Raw genomic sequence first — 17851 nt, 5'->3', positions numbered from 1 at the left:
TAATGTATCTTCTAATTATGTTTTTTTCAGGGTTTACCTTATTAGGGGTTTATGGAGAAAGAAAAACCGACCTCTTCAATACAAAAATCCACATTTATTGAAGTGATATAACAATTCAGTAACAGATACTACTAGATATGTCTTGAAAAAATAAGTGCACATATTTTTCCATGACTTATTCCCACCTGTCCACATATGTCAAAAACACTATGTATACATCAGTTAGTAACAAGAACGAGATGGTTCTTGAGTCACAGTACATTTTTATTGTTTTATAGCTTTAACTCCCCGTGAAATATGTAAGTGCTACATAAGCAGAATATATGGAATGTTATTCCATATATGAAAAACTAAAACTATGATTAATTAAAACCAGTGACCCAAGAGGTCAACCAGTTTGCTTGCAGGAATGTGATCAGACCAGATACGATAAAGTAGGCTAAGATGACGTGTTGTAATCAGTCCGTGTCTAGTTGCCGTCACCTGTGGTCATTCATTTGTTTTGTAAACTTTAGTCCAAGGTTCCTGTTTGAGACAACCACCGTGACCTATAGCTCAAACGGCCTACGTGACTTGTAATCTATGTCATCTGTGTGTATGTTCGTATGTTTGAGCTACTGTCTGCTTCCTTTATGATTTGTAAACCAGATTGTAATTCAGAATTCAATCAGGCATCATCATTGGCAGACCTGTACAATTTCATCATGTAATCTCAGAAGAATAGAGATATTTTTGTACTCAGTGTTTTCTACTAGAAACCTCACATCAGAAAGAAGACATCTCCGTCGTCATAACCAAAGAAGATACTGACTTCGTAAGTTATCATCAAAACCCAAGACACTTCAATGAGTATGGAGAGTCATAACAACCGGACCTTAGCGTACAATTATCGCAGGTCTAAATAACCTCACAGGGCGCCTTATTATACAAAGGCATCAGCCATATAAATACACTCATACCAGTTATATTGTGTTGAATTCAACTTACGTGAAGGAAATGAAAAGGCTCTGTCTGGTCCAATCATGCTCCTTCCATCCAGAGATCTCAACTTGATAGGTAGGGCAGAGGGGAAGCTCCAGTTTAAGACGTGAGTAGTATTTCCATGAGGGAGCTGTGAGTGACTTCGATGACTATGTGTAACTTGAGTAAGCAATCTGCTTGTATCTTTGCCATCGTCGCCTTTAAAGTGTGAAATAATGTTTACAGTGATTTTGTAATGATTCAAGATCACAGTCGTGTGTCTGTTTGAGAAGAGTTAGCACATTTTTGTGAGTTTTCTTGGAATCTCGTGGTCGTGTAGCCACTTCATCTTTTCTGTAAAGTAAGGGTAGAATAACCCAATCATGTTTGTAATTTACCTTATAAATTTGTAAATAAGAAGTTAAATTTACTATTTTTGTAATATAATTGCTAAAATTCATAAGTGTTTCCAATCGAGCTGTCCTTGTGTATGAGCTAGACCCTATGCCCTAAGGTAGGACTATCGGCCTCCCTCCATCTGGCATGAACCGGTGAACTGTCACAATACTATTTGCGACATTTTGGTCCTTCGAATAACCGGATAGTCCTAAGGATCCAGTCCCCAAGCAACGGCAGCTTGATTATGCTAATTGTAAGTCACTCACAGCTGCCCTCGAACCTCCTGCGAAACAAGGGGAGTGGAAGTAAAAAAAGTTACCACAGGCTAGGTGCTCTGAAACGGAGCCTAGTTTGTTTGTTGCCCACGTTAGAGGCTATTATGAAGCAAGAGCCTGTGCCAGCGCAAGGCTAGCTTAGTTGGTTTTACCCTCATGTGCGATGAGTATTTTTTTAGGTTAATCCCTGGTGAGCAGGCAACACAGAAGGGACAGGAGAACTACTAAATGCTTCAGTGCTGTAAATTGTAGTAATTTAAAGTAGAGAAAGAGGTAACATTGCCTCTCTCCCTTGCTAGTAAGGAAATCATCTTTCCAGCAATGTAAGTCTATCGGTAAACCCCCTCATAGTTAAAATGACAGCCACAATTGACACAAATGAACTCCATTGTAGTCCTCCTGACCACCACGCTTAGTCAGGCCGAAAGGAATCTCCTCGATTCGTTACACAAAAAATGAGTACCAAAATTTGTTAGACAGAATCCAAGCTGACAAACAGCAGCTAAGGTCTCCATCTTATCTACTTCTGTCCAACTATTCTTTAGTCTTTATCAATAAAAGTCAACACAAGTCTAGAGAATCCATGTTTTTAAATGGTGACTTCGAATCCATCTGAAAATAAGAATATAATCATCAAACAATGAAATGTTAAAGTGCGTCAATAAATGAGTGTCGCATCACACTCCCCTTTCTCTAGAAACTGAACTCAATGTCACTACATAAAAGGCATAACTTTTCAAAGTCTTTCACTTTACCTTTTCTGATGCATCTTAACGCCTTCCTCTATGGTATGTTTTCACACACAATCAATATTAGGTAATGTCCTCTTAATAACCTCGCTAGGGTTTTTTTTATTGCATCTATTTCGTCTTACGAGTGTACGTATTTATACTGACCAACAGACGCACGGATACACGCATGCTACTGAACACACGAACATACGCACGCTAGTTGATTCTGTGAGCTTCCACTTTCCCATGTACAAGTTTAATCTAGTGCACGTATTTGGTGATCTGAAGTGACCTGAAGTAACTTTTCCTAGCGGTTTACCTCATATCTCTGGAATGTGTTCGCATCTTGTCATCCTGCAACCGGCATTTTTCCGACATGAGGAAGTGTTAAGGTTATCACCCCCATGTATTTTAATATATACTCCCATACGCATCTAACCAGTGCCTTAAGATGGCTCAGCCATGTACATGTGTGCACACCTGTCGCACCCTACATTGGCTACTGGCGTATACTATTTCATAATGTCTTTTAACTTGCCACAAGATTTAGAGTTACTTCTGCTGCTGGGGATCTCCTACCCCGTCGACTGCATCCAAGTTCGATGGCTCCCGTAACACATTTTGTGGCCATCATTATCGCTACCATAACGGCAATCATTGGAACTAAGTAGCGTTCGGCAATGAAAAATTCGTCTCCAGTGTAGGTTGAACTTTTACTGCCTTGTAGTACCCCTGTAAGTGTTTTGTGAACACCTTTGTAGATGGATTGTAGATCCGTTGGCTGAGCACCATGAATCATTCTGATATGACTCTGCATGAGCCATTATTAAGGGTCTGTGACCCCTGTAGGTGTATCCTAATGCCCTCGCTGCCAAACTGTAGATTCGCCGTCTTCCGATGAAGGAATTGTAACTGCCACCTTGTTGCCGACTTGAAATATTTTGCGACTCCCATGCAAGTGCGTCTTGTACCCGCCTCATAGAAGGATTGTAGATTCCTGATTTGCCCCAGAATTTTCCTGAGACAACCCATCAACGATATCTCGTCCCTGCATTGGCGACCTGTGACCTTGTTGCCCGTGTGAAGACCTAACATCTGGCGCAGTAGATCCTAAGTTGTTTTCATTGTCACTACTCGTGTGAGCTTGGGAATTCTCTAAAGTCATTGTATGTCCGTGTCTCATCATCATTAATAGGTTCTAACTGACCCCTTGACAAGTCTACATGATATTAAAAAAAGAAGTCTTGCTTTATCACACGAATCTGTCATGAACTAACATAGTCGGCTACTAAAGGCTGAAATTCCTCACTAAAATAAATATGGTCTTTATCTACTGACCCCTTTTAAACTTACTGGGAGAATTTTTATCAATACCTGACCACTCATTATTTATCCCGTATCTGACAAGTATATCATCAAAACCCCCATAATGTTTATACAGCAAAATCCCTGTAGTGTTTTGTATAGCTAACCTCCATCAAATATAATTTTGAATATCCCTTCTATCTTACATATCTCAGGATAAATTCTTCCTCCTCTCTATAATAGAAATCCTATGTAAAGGTACCATAAAAATCGCTTAATCCTGATTACAAGTTTCCCTTGAAATTGCTGCTGCAACATATCACTATCATTCCCCGAATGACCCCTTAATATGACCCCTTAAAATTCTTCACCATGGAATGTCATCATCAAAATTCCTGAAAGCAGTGCAAACCTCTGAGTAATCAACTCCAAAAGAAAATATCAACAATTGGTCTCATCTGAGACACCACAGCATTGCCAGCACCAAACAACCTGTTTATTCAACATGTCTTCAAATCGCACCATATTCTTGTCTAGTCAGACTCGTAAACTCCGAAATCATCATTCCGCAAATTGGCCCCAAACCCTCCTTTAATCCTCGCTGGGAATCCTCAATAAATCTTCACTGATACCACAGAACCACATTAAACCTCAAAATTAACCTCAGGACATCCTCATTTTTACCACAAGGGTACCCAAAATTGTCCTAAAAAAATCCTCTATTATATAGCCACCAGTATGAAATGAAATATACCACCACAGGCTAAATCCTAAGCCATTTAAACACCACCAAATATACTTCAAAGTAAACCATTTGTGATACTACCACATGGATATAACACCCAAGAAATCACCTTGTCGGGATATAAACCTCAGAAAACCACAATTCACAAACTATCCACAACATACTATATACCGCGAAACTTAACCACTGGTGAATATAACCTCAAAGAATACATCAACTAATCAGGGAAACCGTAAAACCGCAATGCACCTGTACCACCCCCAAAGACCCATAATACCACAAAGAACCACAGTCACCACCCCATTCACAAAAAAAAAAGAAAAAAAAATCAACTCCACCAGGAATCACCAAATCACCACAAGTCATCACCAAAAGAATTGCTTTTAATATTTCTCAACTCCACGGTATTTTCCCACATTTTCCATCCCATTTTTCCATTATTAAAATAATTACCTCTGGTTTTTTCCAAAATCGCCACAGTTGCGCATGATAAGAAAATAGTTAAAGAATGAAGTAGAAAAAATGTTACATAAGACTGATTTGCAAAATCTAAAAATCACGCAACTGCATTGTGTCACCTTTTTATCACTTTCCTGTCTTCTTCATCTATGATATATGTGTCAATTTCGACCGACCTGTATTTTCATCTAAGACTACAAGTCTGTTTCCTTTCTATTCTTCAATATCTCTAAAAGGACCCTCAGACTTTGGACCTAACTTGTAATTTAGTTCATTTCTCACACTGATTTTTAGGAATACATTATCTCCAAAAGCAATTTTAACATCTAATGATTTCTCGTTGCTTCTTTCCACCATTTCTCGGGTCTTAGCCTCGAGATTATGGCTGAGACAAGCATGACTCTCCTTTGCTGTGGAAATTAATGCCTCAATTGTATCTTCTCCATGATGAGGTATAGTTAGCAAACCAAATGTGCCTCGTGCTTGGCAACCAAACAATTCTTCGAATGGAGATATTTTAATGCAATCACTGACCATAGAATTTATGTTATGTCTAACTATATCTATATATCTATCCCAGTTTCTATCGTTTCCTCCTATAGTCTTCCTGAGAGCCTCAATAATTGTTACTTTCGGTATCCCTATGACTTCTGCTAAACACTCTAAAGTCCTGTTTACAAATTCTCTACCATTGTCGGTCAACAAAACCTCGGGTGAGCCATATCTACAGATGTCCCCATTGAAAAATGCTACAGCTACTTCTTGGGCTGTTTTATGCTTAAGTGGAACATGTACCTATTTGCATATCATGATTCACAAAAAATTTCCTAAGATATCCATATGTATTTTCTGAAAAGGCCTACTTGGTATTGGATATGACCCTAATTTGGAAGATGTTACCCTTGCCGGTTTGCAAGCATTGCACACTGTACACTTTTTCACAAAATTTTCCACATCTTTCCACATATTTTTCCAAATATACTTATTATGCATCTCATTATACGTTTTTCCTATCCCCAAATGTGAACTACAAAAACTGCAATGTACTATATCCAAAACTACTGAAATTAGGACTTTCGGAATCACGATCTGTGTCTTGTCTCCTTTATTTTCACTAGTCCTTAATTTATATTCAATTTTCCTGACCAACAGATTACCCTCTAATTCTAAACCTGAAAATGGTAATATAACCTTTCCTAACTGATTCCCCTCTGAGGAATGCTTTTGCGTCTGCCAAAATTTCATCCTAATCTTGTCTTTGCTCTATGAGACTTATATCCCATTGTATAGAATCACTAGTAAAGACCCCAACTTGAAATCCTTCCGTATCATAAAAACTTCTACTAAGGGCATCTGCGACTACATTTAACTTGCCTTCTGTATATTTGAGCTTCACATCTAAGTCCCAGATAGTTAAGAACCATCGAGCTCTTTTGGGTGAAAAATCAGGTTTATTAAAAAGATCCAATAATGGATTGTGGTCTGTAAGAACTTCTACTTTATTCCCCATTAGTAACATTTTAAAATGAACTAAACTTGATACTATTGCAAAGGCTTCTTTATCTATGGTAGCCATTAGTCTTCCATTGCTTCCCTTTGTCCTAAATTTCCTACTATAGAAGGCTATGGGATGGAGCTTCCCATCAAATTTTTGCATAAGGCAAGCACCTATACCCTCCTGACTGGCATTAGTCACTAATGTGAACGGTTTGTTGAAATCTGGAAATTTCAGAACCGGGGGATCCATTAATGCGTCCTTAAGTTTCTGAAAAGCTACTTGTTGCAGTTCTCTCCAGTGAAATTGAATGTCTTCCCACAACACATCTGTTAAAGGAGCTACTATGTTAGAAAATCCTTTCAAAAACCTATGGATATATCCCGCCATTCCCAGGAATGATCTAATTTGTTTCTTTGACCTCGGGATAGGAAAATCTGCAATTGCTTTGACTTTATCGTCATTTACTCTAACTCCCTCTTTATTTTGACATGACCTTGATATGTAATTTACTTCTTCAAGAAGGAACACTTAGCTAGTTTAATTTTCAATCTTGCTAACCTAAGTCTCCTAAGTACTTCCTTAAGCACTTCTAAGTGATGCTCGATCAAGTCTGTTGCAATCAATATATCATACATGTACACAAAGACATTTTTACCCAATTGCCCATGCAAAACTGTGTTTACTAACCTCATAAAGATCATAGGACTACCTGACAGACCAAAAGGTATCTGCTTAAATTCAAAATGTCTCTTGGGCACTGAAAAAGCAGTATATTTCTTGCTATTTTCGCTAAGAGAGACCTGTGCTAAATCAATTGAACTATAAATATTATGTCCCCCAATTTCTACAAAAAGATCTGGTATGCACGTGCCTGGATAACGGTCAGGAATTGTTTTGTCGTTCAAACGTCTAAAATCGACGCATACTCGGACAGAGCCGTCCTTCTTAGGTACCGCTAACAAAGGAAAGTTGTATGGAGACGCACTAGGTCTAATAATTCCTTCCTCTTCCCATTTACTGACCTCTTTCTCTACCTGTTCTCTGATTTTGAAAGGTATGCAGTATGCAGGAATAAAAATGGGTTTCTCACCTTCCTCTTGGTTTACCTTATGTTCCAACACATTAGTCAGTCCCAATTTATCCCCTTAATCCCACTGTGCTCCCAAAATTCCGCCAAAAGTTCACTTACCGATTCTATGTGCTCTTTGTAGTCTGCGTTAGCTAAATGCTCTCTAAATATTTTCTTCCTTGATTGCATTTCTACAATAGCCACTGAACCACTATCACTACTCCAATCTTGGAGGTCTACCTCATAAGTGTTCTTCTGATATTTCCTAATTGTTTCATCACAGTTCAATAATTCCAACCATGTAACACCAGTGTTTGATAATCTGTTCACTGATACGGTGAAAATAACTCCTCTTAGTTTCTCGCTACTCTCAGTTACGCATAACTCCCCAGGCTTTTTCACTTCCCCTAGTCTGACTTTTACCACAGTCTTTGTACCTGGATTTAAAATAACATCCTCTGATAAAACACCTTTATATTTGTGGTTAGTACTTCCCTGTTCCACATCCCCATAAATATCACCACCCGTGGTCCTCATTGCATCCACCAGGACCCCATTGTTAGTATTAGTATCAGTATCAGCATTAGTAATAGTATCAGTATCACCAATAGTAATAGTATCAGTATCAGCATCACCACCCATACCACCATTGTTAAAACCACCAAATTGTCACCACTGTGACCCTCAATATCCCATTTATCATCACCGACACCCCCGCTGTTATTCTCCATATCACCAGTGTGGGCTCCGATATCACCACTCCCCATATTATTGGTATCATTACCATTTTAACCGCCAAAAGTGCCCCCATTTTCACTGTTACCCATATTAATCTCGGTATCCTTAGTTATGCTTGTATCCTCATATGCGATAAAAACACCCGGTATTCCAACTGTTATATCACTTACACCAGTATGGACTGATATCCTGTGTCTCCTACATGCAGGATGGCCCAGTAAAAGTCTGTTGCCCAACACAAACCCTTTTTATAACCAAAAATGGTTCTATTAACACTATCACCAAGAGTAAACCGTATTCTTATAAAACTAAGGGTTTTTAATCTATGGGCTTGCACATCACACACCTTCTCCATTGAGGGTTTCATAGGGTATTGGGGGAACATGGACTGATACAGATCATGGTCCATTAAATTCACTGAAGATCCTGTATCAATAAAAATTGGGACCTTCACATCCTCCACTGTTCCATTTACTATCGGCCTGGGCTCTGGGGAGTCCCCCACGAGACCACAATGGCACGTACAGATCATCTTTGCCCAACCCTTTGCCCTTTTGAGTGACCTGCCTGGGAAGTTCTCGTATTATAACTCCTGAATTTCTGAGGTGTAGGTCTCGCATCCCTCCTTATCTGAGACAGACAAGCCTGCCAAAAGTGAACTGCACTTTTGCATATTCCACAATATTGCCCTTGAGCAATCAATCCTCTCTTATATTCCACTTTTGCACACAAACGGGGAGAAGGAAAATCTGAGTCTCTTTTCTCTTTGCATCATATTTCTTGGACTGGTCCCATTAGAAAATGTACTATCCACTGTGGGATATTTGGACATATGTTTCTGAATTTGGGAATAAATCAGTTCCTCATCTGATGTAGGTTCAATATTTTCATCAAAACTATCTACGATGGCGTCTGGGATGTCATGTAGAAGCTGAGAAAAATGTGTTAATTTATGTAAGTTGTCGAGTGAGATGTTATTCCCTTTTACCCATTTGGACCTTTTCAATTTCTGTACCCATTCTCCCGCTGAGTCAAAAAGTTTTGGGCTATGCTCAATAAGGCTTGTTGTCCCTTTTCTAATCTTGTACATTCCTCTTAAATCCCTCACCATATCTCCTTGTTCCTTTGTTCTATATGCCACCCTCAGAAATGGTCATAACTCAGTCCATGACTGACATTTTGTTTACTGAAAACTATGGCATCTAAATGACAAGTCCCCTTCATTGAAATCTAACAAGGCTTTTGCCTCTGTGAATGCCTCTGCGTCATTTTTAATTCCCTTGGTGTTTAAGTAGTTATTCACTCCCTCAATAAAAATTTGCACCGGTTGGGATAGAACGCCATCACCACTGCCTCGAAAAGGGCTGATTCCTGCATTTGTGTTAGTTATCTTATGCACCAAAGTTTGACTGTTACCTGCTTTGGCCATATTGTCTTTCTCAGAGAAACTCTTACAATTCAGGATTCACCCCGACCTCAGTAACAACAATATATTTATCCCCACACAAACCGCCAATACAAAAGTAATAATGTAACATTCACCAATAAAAGAAAATTGCATGCACCAGTTCTGAACGCCACATATTTCCCGGTAAAAAAAAATTCCTCAACTCTACGGGAGGAGATCTACTCTTTCACTTTTACAGGCCAAGGTTATCAGCTGTTTGCAACTGTTACAAGGTCATGAGCTGGTCTACAGAAAATGGGAAGAGGTGAGTGAGAAAGAAAATGTAACCCAAACCTTTGCTGGCCGGCAAATGCTGATCTTAGCACGATCAATCAGCTTCCTCTCTCTCTTTACGCTCACATACAAAAATAAAACATGTCATGCTACTCTTTCTAATGCATTGCAATTACAACAAACCCCTAATGTACGTTGAATCTGCAGGGACACCAAAATGAAATACACTTGTGAGCAAATTGTTAACACCAATAAAAAACAAGAGGCCCAGTAAAACAAAAGTAAACTTTAACACTTATGTCCTCATAGGTTTCAGCACGTGAACACAAAGTTATTTGCTCTCACCTTTGCGTGTAATATTTAGATACACTTGCAAACACGCATAATTAATTCCCGTTATCATTTTATCACTCCCAATTTAAGAGACACATCATATTCTTACACACTAGCTAACAGCATTGCCAAGAGCCCGGGTGACACCCAAATTCCACTGACTACAACTTAAAACCCCCTTTTGTCAGCAATAGAGAGTCAGTTGCCAAATATACATAATTATAACCACTTTTCCCTAACGTACCTAATCAAACTAATCCTAGTTTTTCCAGAAATGTAATCTGTAGGCTTGAATGCCTTTTAACGCTGCCACCACTATAACGAGAGTCAAAATGACCCTCGTTTCAATAATTGGAGAGAACTCCTAGCTGGAAACGAACTTACCTCCGAGTGTCATCGTCTCTTCGAATGCCGCCCCTGTAGCTAGCTGATAATCAATTATCAAATTCAAACTCCCACTATTACAAAAATATAATCTTTATTTCCCAAAATAGCTAACATGAAAATGAAATAAAATGAGTTGAAGATCATCCCAAAAATCGTTAAACTACCATTTTCTCACCGAAACCATATTTAAGTAAGTACTCCCTCTTATCTACTTCTGTCCGACTATTCTTTAACCTTTATCAATAAAAGTTAACACAAGTCTAGAGAATCCATTTTTTTAGATGGTGACTTCAAATCCATCTGAAAATGAGAATATATTTATCAAACACTGAAATATTAAAGTTTGTCAATAAATGAGAGTCGCACATCACTTCTCTTTCTCTAGAAACTGAACTCAATGTCACTATATAAAAGGTATAACTTTTCAATGTCCTCTTAATCACCTCGCTAGGGTTTTTTTTATTGCATCTATTTCGTCTTACAAACTTTCGTATGTACGGTGACCAACAGACGCACAAATACACGCATGCTACTGAACACACGAACGTACGCACACCAGTATATTCAGTGCGTTTCCACTTTCCCATGTACACGCTTAATCTAGTGCATGTATTTGGTGATCTGAGGTGATCTGAAGTAACCTTTCCTAGTGGTTTACCTCATATCTCTGGAATGCACTCGCATCTCATCATCCTGCGACCAGTGTGTTTTTGACTTGTGTCTCATATCAGCATCTTGAGGAGACCGCTGTTTTGCACCTGTCTCTAACCAGCAAGTGTTTAGGTTATCTACCCCATTTATTTTAATATATACCCACTTACACATCTAACCAGTGCCTTAAGATATATATATTTTTTATGATCTTGTTCACTCAGCATCTCACCACCACTGACTTATTTTGTTAGGTCTACCTCGTATAAAAGGATATGGTTCCTTACTGTGTGTTAATCTCCGATAATCATGTGATTTGTATGCTTGTGAGTGTGTGTGTCTCCTGCTATGATGTATGCTTCGTAATAAAACTACTGTAGAATATTATCTGTATCGACTATACATCCAGGATATTCCAACAACGAGAATGGGACACCATAGTAACAACTCTAACTTTTACAAATAAATTGTAGAAAAACTAAAGTAATAACTGACAACAAAATGTATACAGAATTGCAATCTGCAAAGGGAATGTCATATAGGAGGTTTTTTAGATGCTGTGAAAGGCGGCAAATACTTACACTTCCTCTTGGCTCCCGTTGCGTTTTGTCTCGACAATGCTTAATAAAGATCCCTTGCAACGGCTGTTTTCATAGCCCTGGTCTATGATCTCCTTAAACGTAAACTCTATTTTGATGTAGTAGTTTTCAGGTGCCTCGATCTCATACGAACACCAGGAATCTACAGGAAATAAATGAGTCATTTAGTTTTAGCATTCTTGTTATGATAACAAACCCTGCAGAGTGAATTTATTGAATCATAACAGTTTTAAACAGTAATAATGGAGGATAGTTGTGGGCATTGTTATTCCAGAAACATTAAAAAATGTTATAAAACCTACACCAGCTCATCAGTCAGGCGCAAGCTATATCAAAGTAGGCGAGTTATTTTCATTTGTAATATTTAGCTGACCATCATTTCTACACAAGAACTGCTACATGCATAAATTTATACATTACTCAATAATGAAAAAAAAACTTATTTTGGGAATAATTGTAAACATAACTGAACACTTCAGAGTGTATGTAGGGCTTCACTGAAGGTTCTGTAAATAATGACAGTAACAGTTTTCCTTTACTTGAATCAAAACGGAACAAGAAATACGAGGGACACGTACTACATTGTCCTCTGCTGGCAATTATTACGATGCCAGTCAATGAACTACACCAAATGACGGGGGGAGTATTTCAATGCAACTGGTGATGAGTATCAAATTATTCTAAACAGCAATTGTTCCTACACAGTATACAAACCCTCGTTCCTTTCCAGTGAAAATTGCTTACGGCGAAGCTGGAAGTTTGGAACACGGCCGTTAAAACTCTTGAACAAGGTGGTTAGGCAGTAACTGCCGTCCATTAGGCGAGAGACCCGCATGCCCGGATCCGGAATTCTGGGTGTAATTCCACTTTGCCTTCGGCTGTCATGCGATACAGAAGCAGACGTATTTTTGTGAGCTCTTGCTTGACTGTCTTTAAACTCGCTTTTCCCGGTGGGATCTTCTCTTTTGTTATTTTTATAAATTGAATATACCAGTCTGTTTGATCTTTATTAATATACAAGCCCTCGATTTGTGTGATAGCTTTGCAGGCCGCTTTCCACATTGTCACGCCCTCTGTTTATAAGGGCGCAATAGTGTATTTGTTATGATTATTGAGATGCTACTCTTACCACTTGCACTGTCGGAGAATTTGCTGGGAGGAAACTTCGGAGCTTTCGCCCTCAGTTCTCTCTCTCTCTCTCTCGTTTGTTTCCAAACAAGATTTCTTGGTTTGATTTTTGATAGCAAGCTGACCTGGATTCCACATCTGAAATATATTAAGGCAAAATGCTTGAGAGCAATGAATTTGCTGAAAGTCTTGTCTCACACTTCGTGGGGTGCAGACCTAACTCAGATGTTGAGATTATATAAAGCCTTGGTCTTTTCAAAATTAAGTTATGGGTGTGAGGTGTACACTTCTGCGAAGCCAAATAGCCTTAAAATGCTCAACTCAATTCATCATGGAGGAATACGGTTGTGTACAGGAGCATTTAAATCATCTCCCATCGAGAGCATGCTTGTAGATGCTGATGAGGCGCCACTGGATCTTCATTACAAGCGTGTGCTGGTTCGGAGCTGGTATAGATTCCAGAGGCTACCTAAGTCTTTAACCAGCATTTGTATGAGAAATGAAAGGCATTGGCAGTTTTATGCAAGTCACCCCAAGCAACCAAATCCATTCGCTTTTAGAGTCAATTTTATTGTCCGTGAATTAAATATGCCAAGGATCGAGATTTTACCAGCAAAATATTCAGTTAGTCCCCCCTGGAACTTTCCAGAGGTAAAATTCCGCAGATATTTTAATTTTACCAAGACAGAATTGTCCAGTGAGGCCATGCGGTCAATATTTTTAGAACACTGCAACATGATAACTGCACTGCAGCTTACACAGATGGCTCAAAGTCAGATGCTGGCGTCGGCTTTGGAGTAGCCTTCCCTGATGTAGAGAGAAGCGGCAGGTTATCATCTGTTGCATCGATTTTTACAGAAGAATTATATGCAATTTTAAAGGCTTTAAAGGAAGTTTTAATTCGGAATGAAAATAATTTTATTATATATTGTGACTCAAGAAGTGTTCTTCAGTCGCTGTAATCTTTTAATTATTTAAACCCTCTGATTTTAGATATATTGGAATGGCTGCTTCTCCTGAAAAGAAGAGGGAAAGAAGTACAGTTCTGTTGGGTGCCTTCCCATGTTTGTTGGGGTGGTTGGGAATGAGAAAGCTGACCAACTGGCAAAGTCTGCGGTCAGCTCCTGAGAACCCACAGATGCCTACTACCATATCGGGATTTATATCCCCTAGGGCCTAGTAAGTCAGAGAATAAAAAAATGTTAGCAGTCCCAGTGTGAGGATATTGTAACTAACCAGAAAATGCGCAATATCACATCATCAGTGTGTCCTTGGTCATATCCGTATATGCCAAGGAGACAGGAAACGATGTTGTGCAGATTGAGGATTGGACATACAAGACTCACCCATGGGTTCTTGATGTCCCCTGAAAATCCTCCACTTTGCGATGATTGTACTATGCCCCTGACTGTGAGACATTTGCTGGTTGAATGTACCAGACTTGGGAATTTGAGACATAGGTTCCTGTCTTGGGGATGTGATAGAGGAGGTAATTTTATCCTATCTACAATTCTTGGAAAGGATTATAATATAGAACAGTTATATATCTTTATGAGGGAGGCTGGCCTCCTCAACAAAATTTAGATTATATAATAGAATACTTATGTAAGAATTTATATATTTGAACAAATATATTTATATAAAAATATTTTTATTTTTTATATAAAATTAATTTTAGATTTAATTCTACTTTCTATCTAAATTTATTTCGGTGTCAATAACCGAGATGTTGTGACACCAGCTTTTAGTAGACGTAATCAATCAATTAATTATGGCGTTTTCTCCTTTGGGAGAGATATCATCTTCGCCCTCTATGCTCGCTTGTCGAGCCGAGGGGGTTTGTTGGGGGAGGTTGTTGGTGATTGGGTGACTTATTCTCAGGGGTCTCCTCTCTCTTCAGAGGGCAGTGCCCTTCAGCATGAGAGGAATCTCCTTTTACTAATTATCTTTTCTTTTTTCTTCAGGTTGACAGCGATTAGTCGTAGGACACAGCAGTAATGGTAGGATATCTCACTTTGTTGATGACCCTAACCTTCAGGGTGTACATGGGACACTCTAGTGTGCTGTGGCACTGCCTCGTGTGTGTAGTTTCTCTGCTGTGCCTTCTGTTAGATTGCTACTGTTGCCCTGACGACCAGTCACTAGGCAGCTTCTGCTGTACCTCTGCCCTGTGACTCCTCCTCCAATGCCCTTCCCTTCTTTTCTGAGGCTCGGGGAGGTACCGGGAAACTGGACAAGCCCCCTTCAACTAAAGAAGAGGAAGGCTGCTTCTCTTCCCCCTAAGAAGTCCTGCAGGATTTTTAACGGGCTGCCTCCTTCCGAGGAGGCAGTGGGAGTCTTCCCAACTTTAGGGATTGAGAACCAGTGCGCATGCCCCTGGGGGGTTTTGTGTTTTGGGAGCTGTGGAAGCGCAAACTTCGGTTTGTTCTTTCTTTCATCAGTTCTAGGGGCTCCACCTCTAGACTGGTGGTGTGTTGACAGGATACGATAATTTATAGGAAATGCTAATTCTGAATATTGACTTCCTAAGCACTTTTATTCTCATATTCATTTTGCATATTTCTTTAACTGCACATTTTACACTTAAACCCACTATCGTCAACAACAAAAACTTCACGCTGCCCCCACTCTCTTAATGAACGATATTTGGCTATGGAGACTTTACTCTATGCTCAAGAAAAACACCTGCTTCCCACTCCTCCTTCCTTACTCTGAAGGTGCGACAGGTAGATAATGTTTGAAGGGTGGTCAATGATATTGAAACAACCTCGCCAGTACTGCTGTGTAGTGTGAGGATTAGAGTGACAGTAAATCTAATCCTCAGAAGTACATTTTATTCTTCATTTCATTGATATAAACATTGGTTAATAAAGTGCTTTTCTACGTGTAGTGTGATTTTTGGTTGTAAAAGAATATTTCACAATTTATCACTTGTTTTCATCTTTATAATCCTAATAGTGTAATTATTGGCTAGTAAGGTACCTTTTTGAATTATATTTTTCCAGTCCATTATGTAATCGTTGTTTAGTAAAGTAAGCTAAGAGAAAATGTTAGTTAATGTTTTTCTGTTTTTATATAAACTTTGAGACAGCATATGATTGCACCATATTTCTCCATAACTATCTTGCTGATTAACTGAGGCGACATCGCACTTACAAATTTCAAGTCTTCAAATGCATTGTCAGTGGCCAAGTAACGAAGAGTTACCGAAATTCTTTGACTTACTAGAATACTCTTTCTCAGATGTGTTTCATTATTTTTATGAAGGGTTTCATTAAATTCAAGTTCATCAAACAATGATCCATCCATGGCTCACTGAATCTCAGTTCATCCAAGAGGTTTTCATGTGTATATATCAATGTCTTATTTAACCATTCTTTCAGCCACTTCTTTTCACTTGTTCTCTCCTAAAAAAAATAAATAAATAAATAAATAAATCTTACGGATATGTAGTAAACTAAATCTTCGTCAGAGAGCATGTTGCCGCTGTGAAGGCCAAAAGAGAAATGACGATTATTGTCAAAATAATAATGAACAGTGTGAGGGCAAATGATTGAAGATCCCGAGTACTGAATCTATAAGATTGACGTCAATATTACTGATAGTGTATGGGCCGATTAAGATTTCTGGTACCGAATGAAATGACGACGTGGTAGCGTTGAAGACCCAAAATGAGTTGTCTACACGACCCCTTGGTCTCAATGAGCTAATGGCTTTATCTCTTCAGAAGCAGGTGAAATAGTCATCTGCACAGGTTGTTATATATGTATGAGATGTAAGAGTTACTCATTATATCTCAGTTTATACCGTTTTCTACCAATTCAAATTATCTGCCTTTGCAGCAAATCAGTAAGAAGAATTTGTATTTTCTGTCGAGAAAAGTCTGCAAAATACGTCAGACCAGAAGAATAGAAATATTCCCTCAGGGTAAATAGATCTCCATAAACCTCAAAAGACTTTATCCATAGGCCAATTTTTTGGCTTTTGAAGAAGAGATGAAGATGACCAAAAGGATGGGTGGCGGAACTGAGCCACAGATAATCCGAATTAGGATGCCGTTTCTCTCAGCGAGTGAAACCATATCCTACCCATCAAATGGAAGCTTATTCAGGGGAATTGCAACGAGACACTGCCACCTATTGTTCCACGACCCTTAGCCAAAATAATTTTAAAAAAAGAAGAAAAGGACCTCTGAGTCAGAAATAGCGTTACAAATTTCTAAAATATCCTGAATCGAGCAGCGTTACCTAAGCAAAGCAAATCACGTAGTAAGTACCCAGTTCAAGAAAAGTTAAAATATAATGTCTTCAGTTTTGTCCGCTGTCTGTTTTTTCTAGACAGCCTTTAAAATAAGCAAAACTTCATTATTTTTCATGTGTGCGCGTGTTGGGGGGGGGGGGGGGGGGGGAAGTTGCGGGATGTTGGGTGGAAGCTAGTGATTGCAAGAGCAGAATTTCTGAATATTGCACTACCTTCATTCTCTAGACCATCAGTCCTCTTGCCATTTAAGACTAACATTAACAATGACCTTATAACACTGCCCGGTGAGAGCCTCTTTGTTATCCATCAACTGAAATGTCCTGTGAACAGAATATATTCTGAAGCTATATAGTCTGAAACCAGATGGTAAGAGCCATATCGTTCACCAAGTCAAGGAAGCACAAAAAAGGTCAATTTGCCACGGATGTAACTGGTCAGACTTTGAAAGACAGTGCAAAAGCTTAAAATGGATTGGGGTTAATGTAGATCAAGTGTCTACTTTCAAGGTGATTGTGCATGGCCCGTAAATGAACTCTAGCGACTGCACAAAGCATTGTGAAGAGAGAGAGAGAGAGACTGACCTATAACTGCTGTAATCAATCATTCAACAACATCGCTTCGGAACAGTAAGCA

The 17851-nt window shown here is 39.0% G+C and overlaps 1 protein-coding gene across 1 annotated transcript in view; it reads right to left on the bottom strand.

Moving 5' to 3' along the window:
• LOC135222597 (location of vulva defective 1-like) overlaps window positions 1-17851 on the bottom strand; it is a 46142-nt gene that overhangs the window by 1882 nt on the left and 26409 nt on the right. The window contains exon 5 of the mRNA XM_064260687.1: window positions 11813-11972. Within this exon, the coding sequence (XP_064116757.1) occupies window positions 11813-11972 (160 nt within the window). The remainder of the gene's footprint in view (window positions 1-11812; window positions 11973-17851) is intronic.

Source organism: Macrobrachium nipponense, chromosome 8 (genome assembly GCF_015104395.2).
Source record: "Macrobrachium nipponense isolate FS-2020 chromosome 8, ASM1510439v2, whole genome shotgun sequence".
Lineage (NCBI taxonomy): Eukaryota > Metazoa > Arthropoda > Malacostraca > Decapoda > Palaemonidae > Macrobrachium > Macrobrachium nipponense.
The sequence above is the reverse complement of the archived record's forward strand: the minus strand, read 5'-3'. Positions and strand labels throughout refer to the sequence as shown.